The 11,376-nt window shown below is 35.5% G+C and overlaps 1 protein-coding gene across 1 annotated transcript in view; it reads right to left on the bottom strand.

The window, feature by feature from the left end:
* The window catches only part of LOC132039085 (calcium-transporting ATPase 8, plasma membrane-type-like), a 13,176-nt gene extending 2,720 nt beyond the window's left edge, over positions 1-10,456 (bottom strand). The window contains exons 1-22 of the mRNA XM_059429630.1: positions 9,987-10,456; positions 7,829-7,945; positions 7,696-7,735; positions 6,875-6,999; positions 6,636-6,767; positions 6,443-6,532; positions 5,902-5,971; positions 4,752-4,822; positions 4,591-4,674; positions 4,429-4,506; positions 4,279-4,353; positions 3,917-4,000; positions 3,754-3,836; positions 3,557-3,665; positions 3,422-3,477; positions 3,168-3,210; positions 3,012-3,095; positions 2,738-2,875; positions 1,404-1,469; positions 1,226-1,324; positions 412-519; positions 5-75 (exon numbers count right to left, since the gene is read on the bottom strand). Coding sequence (XP_059285613.1) covers positions 5-75; positions 412-519; positions 1,226-1,324; positions 1,404-1,469; positions 2,738-2,875; positions 3,012-3,095; positions 3,168-3,210; positions 3,422-3,477; positions 3,557-3,665; positions 3,754-3,836; positions 3,917-4,000; positions 4,279-4,353; positions 4,429-4,506; positions 4,591-4,674; positions 4,752-4,822; positions 5,902-5,971; positions 6,443-6,532; positions 6,636-6,767; positions 6,875-6,999; positions 7,696-7,735; positions 7,829-7,945; positions 9,987-10,157 — 1,994 coding nt within the window. The 5' untranslated portion in view covers positions 10,158-10,456. The remainder of the gene's footprint in view (positions 1-4; positions 76-411; positions 520-1,225; positions 1,325-1,403; positions 1,470-2,737; positions 2,876-3,011; positions 3,096-3,167; positions 3,211-3,421; positions 3,478-3,556; positions 3,666-3,753; positions 3,837-3,916; positions 4,001-4,278; positions 4,354-4,428; positions 4,507-4,590; positions 4,675-4,751; positions 4,823-5,901; positions 5,972-6,442; positions 6,533-6,635; positions 6,768-6,874; positions 7,000-7,695; positions 7,736-7,828; positions 7,946-9,986) is intronic.
* Positions 10,457-11,376: the final 920 nt, after the last annotated feature.

Here is an 11,376-nt window from a genome sequence, read left to right as displayed (position 1 = left end):
TGGCCGGTAGGCAATAGCAACACATCTCAAACTCGAAGCAGCCATGTTTCCAATTGCTTCCTTGAAATGTGACATCTGTGGACAGTAAATAAACTTACACTCAGAATTAAAGCTGAAGTTTATAAAGCAATTCTATATCTTTTTCGGATCAGTAAAAGTATGCTGAATCTTATGCAAAAAAATAACATGCAAAAATCACATCTATATTGAAGAAAACCTACAGCAGATGGCATTCTTTTATCTCTTAAAGTGTCCAATTTTAGGTTAGTAGTTCATATGACAAATTTTCGGAGTGATTATTGACTGAAGAAGAAAATATCACAGTTTTAAAATAGGATAAATTGCTAGTGATTGATTAATTTTAGTTCTTTAACAGATCAACTGCTTGATAAGACCAACATTTTCACAAACCTTATCATCGCCGAGAGGAACCCCCGACCCATTCTCATCAATGAAACTTGTACAACAAGAGAGAACAATTTCAGCAGCTCCTTTCCAGTGCAAGTGAACCTCAGAATCCTGCAAATCACCAAACCACATATGCAGTGTCACTACATTTCAAATCAAGAAACACAGCATTGGTATCACCCGATGCATTGTTCAGATACAAATCCAATTTAATAAGGTGGTTTCTCCATGACCATAAAGCTCTAAGAGATAATTTACAACATCCAACCTTCAAGATAGCTTTAGACATTTTCCCTATCACGAGAAAATCTTATAGCACCCAAAGAAGAGATGGACTTCTTTATGACAAGTAAGAAGAGATGGACATAGAAGCAATGTTTTTGTTTGAGTCATCTGTATGACTAATAAAAGAACCAGTTTTTTTTTTTTTTTTGAAAAGGACCAGATTTTCGGAACATCACCTAAGCAACTTTTGGTCTTTAAGCTTTCCATCAACTAGAAAAAATATCCAGCGAGTCAAGTTCCAGAATGATAAAAGCTCGAAGCTTAATCAACTTTTACATTATAAGCCTGGCTCTTCAAGATGATGCGGCGATTGCCCCTCACAAGCAGGTTGGAGAAAGAAAATTGGGAAGACAAGAAACAGCAGTTGGCTATAATTCAGAAGCAAGGATGATACGGGAATTGTATGTCAATTTTCTATTAGTTTGCTTTTCCTGTAACATCCTCAAGTAGAAAAATAAAAGGTATAATCACACTAAAAACTAGCCATATTATATAATAAGAAAAGAAGCTTCAGCATTGAGCAATGCCTTACCCGCTTTACAGCAACGCCGCCTCTTTTTTTCTCTGAGTTGAATGGGAAAGCATGGATAATAGATGCTTCTGATCGTACTGCTTCAAAATCCATCCCTAGCTGTAGAAGAAAATACCAGTTTATTACTTCAGAGAATTCAGACATCCATTATTATAAGCATAAAGGAAAGGATAATTACATTGACAGCCCATTGGAGAATAGCTTTCTCTGTCGGGGATCCAGAAATCTCAGTAGCACCACCACCCTATCAGAAAATGAGGAAGCAGATGATATTTGATTGCAGAATGTTCTCTCTCTATCTAGATGCAGAAATGTAATCCCCTCAAAATGAAAAAGCAAAACCGGTAAGACGGCTCCTAACAGATAACACGAATTCACACCATAAGGAGCCAAAGGCCTCCATAGTGGCAAAGAAGGTACTTGAGCACTTGTTTTACTTGGACAGATCACTCTCAAACAATCTGCTTTTTTCTTTGATAAGTACAATATTTATACACACGCATCATCAGCAGACCCTAGGGGCACATGTCGTTGGACTGAGTCAGGTGTCAGGGTGTGTTCGGTATGGGAGGAAAATATTTTCCAATTTTTCCATGTTCGATTCGTCAAAATTTTTGGAAAACATTTTCTCTAGGAGAACAAGAAGTTCCTTAAAAATGAGGAAAATGACTTCCCTAGGGGAAGTAGGGAAAACAAGTTCCACAAGTGGCATTCCACGTTGATTGTGTCCTCCCCACGCTCCAACACACTTCATCTTCAACCCCACCCCTGTAGCCCCCATGCCCACCATCCCATACCCCCACCTCCCATAGTATTTGTCTAGATAATATACAAATGCTTTTAGGATAATATTTTTTTTTTCTTACGTACCGAACACAAAATAAGAAAGAAGCGCACTTATTTAGGTATCCTCCTGAAACGTTTTCCAAGAGAGCATTTTCCTTCATACCGAACACACCCTTAGAGTAACTTGATTTACTTTACCAAAAGTGTTTCAGTTATTCAAAGAACAAATATAAACACCCATTTAAACAAAAATGCTACTGACTGAGACCATCAGCTGGGACCAGCTAGTGTTATACCAAAACCTAAGGAATAAAAGAATAGTCAACCCTCTCTCATCTTAGTAGATTCAGCCTCAGATCATAACTTAAACCCTACTTGTTTACACCATAACTAAGGAAATAACCCCTCCCTCGTCCATTTGGCATGATATGGACCTCAAGATATATAGCCTGACTTGTGCATTATACAATTAGTACTAAAAGAAAATACTTGAGTAACAGTGGAAAACTTAATATGATGGAGAAAGCATTACAACAAAATCAAAATCAATATATTCAATGACTTTGATACTTAAAACCTGTGAAAATCATATAAAAGTATTTTTCTCAATAAAGAAATCATATAAAAAGTACATTTTGTTACCCGAATTATATTAACTTCTGAAGGAAAAGGATAGAAATCACATCAAGGCTCCAACTAAACGACGCGGACAATTCTTTAATTTACCTGTGGCACAAATACGCTTCCAGTTGTATTCAGTCCCACCCCTTCATGGAGCAGAGACAACACAGTTGGAGGCACTTTAGATCTATCATCAGCTGGATCAATCTTTTTGCCAGAGACATAGGCCTCAACGACAGTCATCTACAGAGGGGAAAAAAGCAGAAATCACATCTATTTAAAAAGGCCCTTCATCCAAAACCGAGAAGGGAAAATGAAATGAGAAAAGAAAGGAGAGGAAGCGGGGAAACAAAATACAAGAGGATTTAGAAATTTGAACCTGGTTCAAAGTCAAGGTTCCAGTTTTATCACTGCAAATTGTAGTTGCAGAGCCCATAGTCTCACAAGCAGAAAGCCTTCTCACCTGTAGTTAAATATTGTTTAGAACACAGAGGAATCTTGATAAAAGAATCCAGAGAAAGATGACTGCTCCTACCAAAGCCTTATCTGCCATCATTTTCCTCATTGAATAGGCAAGCCTGCAAGATTATAGTTGACCAGAAGTCAGAGACTACTTCAATAACAGTTGTGATAGAGAATTACATTAATGCAAAAACCAATAAACAGAAGAACAAAACTAATCAATCACTTAGAGATCTCCAGCAATACATATGACCTTCACAACCATACTCAGCTTTGTGTTTAACAAGGCATCTAAAAGAGAAGCAAGAACTGAAGCACCGAACTTACGTTAGGGTAACTGCCAAAGGAAGTCCTTCTGGCACTGCCACAACCACAATTGTAACCTACAGTTTCCACAGGTCACTGATTTGAGATGACAAACAATTAGAGAACATAAAGGTCATTATAAAAAAATGCACATACAGCAATAGTGAAGATTTTTATAGCTCCATCTACAGCCTTGCCAACTTTTGTTTTCCCAGCTGTGAATTGAGGAGATCCGTCTGGGTTATAAGTATGCCCAGTAAAGAATCTGTACGTACATTCTCAAATTTAAAGACTCCTGAAGCAGTAGAGGTAAGGTGAAGGGATAAACAGCGTCAATTGAATTCTGGCACTACCTGATCATAAGGACAATCAGAACAGCTAAAGCTACAGTGAGCCCAACTATGCCAATGAAGGTTGCCACCCCATTCAGACGGACCTAAAATGAATTAAAGAAAAAGATTGAATTCATGAATGTAAATCATTCAGCAGAATCATAACATTCTACACTCAAATAACCTGCAATGGTGTTTCCTCTCCATTATCCTCTGAAATGCTTGCCATCAGCAATCCCCATTCTGTGTTTATTCCAACACCTACCACCTGGAAATTAACATGACGTGTATAAAATCATTTGCAAATCAATCAATAAATCTAGCATGCCTCAATCTCAAAAAAAGTTGGGGTCAACTATATGAACTCTTGAACCATTCATCTTGATTTGGGCCCTAATCCTTCCAATGTTTTGCTTATTTAACAATGTCTTTTACAGAAAATCAGGCATCTGTAAAGCCATTCGAATATCTGAAATTAAAGTCTAATAATAGGGAAGACCAAAGTAGACCCTTCAGCCCACAGACATCATGCAGAAAAGAGCCTACCAGCATAGTTCCATAGCCATCGGCAATTTTGCATCCAGACATCAGAAAAGGTGATTTATTAGGATCCTTGTGAACCTGGATAACAAAATTCATACCAGTTAACAAGGAAATTGCAGCAGTGTAACCTAAGAGATTACTAGAAACACTCACAATCATGCTCTCTCCTGTCATGCTTGATTCATCAAGCGCAAGAGACTGACCCGAGATTAATATTCCATCAGCAGGCACCTGCAATCAATGTAGCGAATAGAGGTTCATAGAAACACGATCGTACTTACAACATCAAGAAAGGAAGAAGAAAAGGAAACTGACCTGGTCACCTATTTTCAGAGGTATAACATCACCAACAACTACTTCAAATATTGAAACGGGAATTCTTCGCCCACCTCTAACGACCTGTGCAAATTAATCTCAGAATGTTAAAAGAAAAAAGGAAGGGAAGGAAAAGAAAGGACAGAAAACGGTAGACAAACCTCAATTTGTATGTTCTGCTTCTCTTCATTAAGATTTTGGAACTGAAGTGATTGCTTATAGTCACTAACAGCTGCAAATGCATACAGGAAACTTGTGCAGTTACCACAGAGAGCAAAAAATGAACTTTAAGGCTTTATTCATTGGCCATATATAATCCAGATGCTAAAATAATTTCAATGCAATGGCTTGCATCAATTACTTCACGAAAATAAATATAGACAAGTAAATGCATTTTAGACTTTGATGTCTTTTTAATCAGTTAATGATATTGTTGTAACTGTAACTACTAATCAAGAGCACACAATATTTGCTCCGAACTCATTTTCCTTCCACAATTTCTTTTACAATTCATCCGTCTAACTAGGCGGAGATCACAGACTTGACAACATCTGCATCCTTACTAAAAGATCCTGTGATAATGCTTTAGGTAATTCGGTATCGGCACTGAACATAGAGTTGTCTTTTATCCTACAAGTTGATTGCAAAATGGACACAGTTGTACCTGACAAAAACTTAAATGAAAAGTTACCATATCAAAAGAAAACCTAAATGAAAAGGTAGATACTGGAACTGTAAATAGTTGTAAAAGCATTGGTTGCTAAGAGAAATCAAGCTTCCAAAACTTGGAGGGAGATATTAAATTATGCATGAAATACCCCAGTGCAGGAAATGTTTCATCTAGAGCTCGCATCTTAAGGTACCAAGTAACTCTCTTATACATCATTTGCAGTATAATGTGCAAAATAGTGATCTCACCTTATTGCATCTGGCACCATGTACGATTTACATGTATGTCAAATTACGGTTATCAGTATAATCAGCAATCAGCCTCTAAATCTTCCACATTTTAAATTAAATACCAACTAACCTAATCAGCCTCTGAGTCTTTCCCATTTTAAATTTAAATTTCAACTAACCTTGTAGTTCTATCTTGGCCAAACAGGCTATAAATAACGAATCCATGTTTTTAATAACTTATCCAGTGTTAAGAGTTGACTGAAATTGCACAATTCTTCATACTAGCCAAATTAAGCACAAGTTCAACATCAAGAGCTCTATTGAAATAAAATAGCTACATAAAGCCAAATTAAGCACAAGTTTAACGTCAAGAGCTCTATTGAAATAAAATAGCTACAAAAATCCTTGTACCTGTCACAACTATAACAATAATCACTGCCAAAGCAATGCTTCCTCCATCATACCATCCTTCTTTTATACCCTAACAGAGCAAGCTTAAATTAGAGCAGGAGGAGAAACTCGCAAGCAGATATTAAATAGCTTGTTTGAAGACAAAACATACTGGAAAAGTTAAGACATAATAGGCCAAAAAATTGTTGCGAAAAAAGAATAAAGATGTTCACGGAAACAAATTAATGGATATTGCTGCATTATTCTCTATATACTTTGCATATGTGTAAGTCCCATAAAAGACAAAGAACATAAGAACTTTTATTGATAGGTAAGAACATAGGAGATTTTATTAACACAACTGTGTTCTTCAAGATCTACAGGACTATACCATTCACCCTCGGCTGCAGTTGTATGAATCTTCAAATTATATTTCCACTCAATATCAATAAAGGACAGAGGAACAGAGATTCTTTCTACTGAAATTTCAATAAATATTTTTCCAATGTAGGATTTATATCCTAAAATGGTGACTAGAAATTATCATGTGTGCTCAGCCCACCTCAGTCTTTATGCCCAGCGCCAATGATGCAGCAGCGGCTACCATCAAAATTATCAGGGTTGTATCACAGCAAGCTTCCCAAACAAACCTCTACAGTGGAGAAAAGGGTAAATATGTTTGATGATAAATAATGTCACATTGATTCTCAACAATAAATCACGGCATTAAATGATGTAATAACTGTAACACATACCCAGAAACTCCTTCCTTTCTTCCGAGGATATGTGTTGGATCCATATGCATTCTTTCGCTTCAGCAGATCTACTTCATCTCCATCGATTCCTTTATCTAAATTTGTTTTCAACTTCTCTGCCACCCCTTTAACCTGGTGTTACACCATTGCACAATGGAAATAGCAAAGATAGATTATTACTTCATCCAGCACTCGTATGACTAAAAGAAAAAAATTAAAGATTTTGAAGGTGAACTTGCCCCTCCAACTTGCTGTAAAGCAGTAACATCATGCTCTCTAGACATAAACGTCAGCTCCTCCATGCTGATATCAAACTCGCCACGAGAGGTAGTAGTTGGAGGCAATGTTTTAACAGGCCCATCCCCTAAAACAAGAAAAATGTAAGACAAAATAGTACTCGACAGAAACATGTGACCAAAAAAAAAAAAAAACCTAACAGTTCAAAATACGACTAGTAAATCTAGGGTAAAAGGTGCTCCTATAGCAAACCTTTCAAGACTAAAAAGTGAAAGAGCCTAAATTATCAGCAAAGATGTAACAGTGGCAGTTAGAGAGTAATTATGGAAGAGTATCCGCCTTCATTCGACTATTGTTCTACTTCCAGTGATAAATTCTTTGCAGCAACAATTATCCAAGAGCAATCAAATCTGCTTCTGTAAGCATACAAGAACTGTGCTACATCTTTTTAAGCTATTTCTTCATTTTAATTTGATATAATAAAGCAAACTGGAAAGGTATCTGACGGATATCTGTAGCCACCTTCAGCCGGTTTCCACCACTAATTTAAAAGACAAGATATAACAGATTAATTCCCTCCACCAGAAAAATCTGATCAGCATTCCAAACAGGGAAAGAGAGAACACAAACTTCCGATATATTGGTTCAAGTGAAGCAACAAACAAACAATCATGAAACAATTTTATTTACCGCACACTCATCGTTCACCTACTTCAGCATTCCTGTATTTAGATATGGATACAATTTTTGAGGATAAACAGTTAGAGCTGTCACAAACATAGTTTTCACTCAATGACTAAAAGTAGCAACAGGAAGTGTTTACCATTGACTGTCTTCCCCGCTTCTTGAAAAAGAACAGCCGCCTGATTCAATGGAAAGAAAAAAAGGAACAAAAAATATTTACTTCCATTGAATGCACTGTAGGATCATGTGAAATATTCAAGATTAATATTTACCCGAATGACTTGTGCATGGGTTCTTATCTTAGCAATCAATTGCTTTCTTTCTTCTTCCTTTTTTAAGTCCAAGGTATATCGAAATCGACGAGAAGCATTAAGGACAAGCGCAGCTTGCTGAGCAAAGATAACTCAGGTCAGCAAAAGTTTATACCCATCTTAAACCAATAGAAGAAACACAGTTTGCAAGTCTTCTAAAATAAATAAATTATATTCATAAATGGAAAAGGCATGCATGCAGCAATTGTCAAACTGACAAAGAAACAAGAAAACTAAAACACTAGACTTCTCCAACACATCAACAAACAACATAACAAAAGAAGATTCACATAACCAGGAAACAAACTGCTCTCTGCCATTTTGTAAACCGTAATTTTGGGATAGGCTTCATTTACAGTCTAACCACTGTGGTTGTGTCTATCAGTGTTATCAAAAGCGCAAAAAAGCTCTAAGGTTAGCTGGGGCTTTAAGCCCAAAGCGCAAATAAAGCGTGGGCTTTAGTGAAAAAAAGCGCAATGGGGCAAAATTACCAATATATGTATGTTTAGTCCAAGACTAATAATAGTAAGCATGAATAAAAAATATATGGACAAAGAAATTGTAAAAACATTACAATAAAGTGAAATATCAATCATTTAGTGTCACCTCTTCAAGAGAGGCTCAATGGCAAGGAAAAGTATGTCTTAGAGCCTTGATGACGACACTAAAGCGCACATAAAGCGAGACGAAGCGCTCAACATGTTTTGAGCCTCGCTTCAGGGCTTAAAGCGCGCCTTTGACAACACTGGTGTCTATCGATTCTACAACGAAGGAAATATCACCCTTGAAGTAATTTAAAAACATAATACTATCATAAAGGACAGTGGACATTGATAGCCACGTTACACTGGGTAACAGGAAAGCTCCAATACTCCACATTTTTTTTTATATGGTAATTTGCTCCTTGGTGACTCGAACCCACAACCTTAGTTGGAGGTGGAGGTGCTTTCCGCTTGAGCTACCCTATCAATACTCCACATTGGTAATAAAATTTTAGATTCAATGTAACTGTCATGAAGATGGCACCATAACCATTTGGGTTTTGGCAATGGTTGATAAACGGACTTTCTCAGTTTGGCATAAAGGATTCATCAATTGAAACCTAAGTTGCTCGGACTCGGGTACAAGTGTCCGATACGGGTGAGGATCTGGAGGTCGGATCCTTCATGATCTAAATTTTAAGATTCGGATCCAGTTATGGATATGGGTGCGGGATTCGGCTAAAACAAATTCAAATATCTAAAAAATATAGTTATAAAACCTAAATTATGAGATATTATGTGGAAAACTTGAGGAAAAAATATTGATTAAGGGAGAATCCAGGAAGGAGATAAAAGGAAAAGGAGTGACATAGAAATTTCTATACAAGGTATCCATTTTCTTCAATTTCACCTTAGCTTTTATTTTGATTAAAGAAATCATTGAGTCTGTCCCCAATTTCTCCGTCGATTTTAGTCAAAGTATCCAAAATCGGTTGACCAAATCGGGTACGGATCCGAGACCCACACCCACACCCATGTCGTGTCGACACGGGTACAAAGACCAAAAGTGAAGAGAGTCCGAGTAACATAGATTGAAACCCTCTAAAATTGTAAGTTTTTACTTACCAGAAAACTAACACAATTAGCATTCTCGAAACGCAACCTCAAAATTGACCAAGTTGAAACAAAAACGAAAATAATAAACTAACCAAATAAGCAATGGTTTTACTAACACAGTAAATAAACAAAGAGGAAGCCAAAAAAACCCATATAAAACAAATAATGAAGGTATACCTAAATAAGATTTCACAACAAAAACCACATAATAGTACACCTTAATTTAAGTACAAGAAACAACAGATAGTAACAGAAATCGAAGAACAAGAATGCATACCCAAAAAAAAATAAAAACATATAAAACAAATAATGAAGGAATACCTTAATAAGATTTCACAACAAAAACCACATAATAATACGATAACCGAAGTACAAGAAACAACAGATAGTAACAAAAATCGAAAAACAAGAATGCATACCAAAAAAAAACCCCATATAAAACAAATAATGAAGGAATACCCAAATAAGATTTCACAACAAAAAACACAAACATTGATATAATAATTAGAAGAAAGACGTACCCTCCAGCGTTTCAAGCGATCGATAGGTGCACTTTTAGTTCTTGGAATATCAAAAGGACTTCCACAATCAGCAATACCAGAATTGATGTTGTTGCTACTACTACTCCCAGCTTCCAAATCCTCATTATGATGTCGCCTATAAGGCGACATTTTCCCATTATCTTCACTCATCACGGTTACTGTCGCAGGAGAGATGACACCAGATTTCACAACAATTTCTTTTTTATCTGTATTTTCAAACCATCTAAAACATAACCCAAATTTTTAACAAACATATAAATCTAACACACTAAAACTAAATAAACCCAAAAAAGAACAAACATATAAATCTCACACACAAAATTAAATAAAATAAAACCCAATTTTACTAGGGTTTATCGCCTAACACGGGCCAAACCAACCATAATTAGTATCATTTTCAACCATTAGCTTAACAATTTTCTTTCTCTATATTTTCAAACCATGTAAAAAAAAAAAAAAAAAAAAAAAAACCAAAAGAAACAAACATATAGTAAATCTAACACACACAAAAAAGTAAAATAAACCCCAATTTTAGCAAAATTTTACTAGGGTTTATCACCTAAAAAAAATTACAATACCAAGAAAAAAACATATATAGTAGGTGTATCATATTCAAGCCAAAATCACCACTTATGTGCAGATAAACATAACAACATATAATACTATTGTATTCACTGTAATTTTTTTTTCTTACCTTATAAATCTGACACACACACAAAAGTAAATTAAACCCCAATCTCACAACAATTTTTTTTTTCTCAGTATTTTCAAACCATGTAAAATAAAACCCAAAAGTGAACAAACAAATATATAAATCTGACACACTAAAAGTAAATAAAATAAACCCCAATTCCAGATTAAAAAAAAAAAGAAAAAAATCTAGGGTTTATCGCCTAAACACCGACCAAACCACCCATAATTAAACAGTTTTTACAATACCAAGGAAAAAAAAAAACACAACTAGTAGTATCGTATTCAACCTATGTGCAGATAAACATAACAAAATCTAAAAAAAAGAACAAACACATACTAATATTATATAATACTACTATATTGTATTCACTGTATTAAATTAACTGAGGTTAAATTGTTTTTTTTTTTTTTACCACAAAAGAGAGTGTATGGTGAGAGAAAAAAAAAAAGCGTGTTGGAGAATTTACCGGTAGTGGAGAAACCGACAATATTGTGTGACCAATGTGACAAAAAAGTTAGAGATAAGAAATTTCAATGGAAATTGCGAGCATTTTTACAAGGAAAGTGTTAGGAAACTTCGTGTATCTTATTAAGACCTCTTATAGTGTTTTGAAAGCAAAGTTTTTTTTTTTTTTTTTTTTTTTTGAATTTGTTCTGTTACGATATGACAATATAG

The sequence above is a fragment of the Lycium ferocissimum genome, chromosome 12 (assembly GCF_029784015.1).
Source record: "Lycium ferocissimum isolate CSIRO_LF1 chromosome 12, AGI_CSIRO_Lferr_CH_V1, whole genome shotgun sequence".
NCBI classification, from domain to species: Eukaryota; Viridiplantae; Streptophyta; class Magnoliopsida; order Solanales; family Solanaceae; genus Lycium; species Lycium ferocissimum.
The sequence above is the reverse complement of the archived record's forward strand: the minus strand, read 5'-3'. Positions and strand labels throughout refer to the sequence as shown.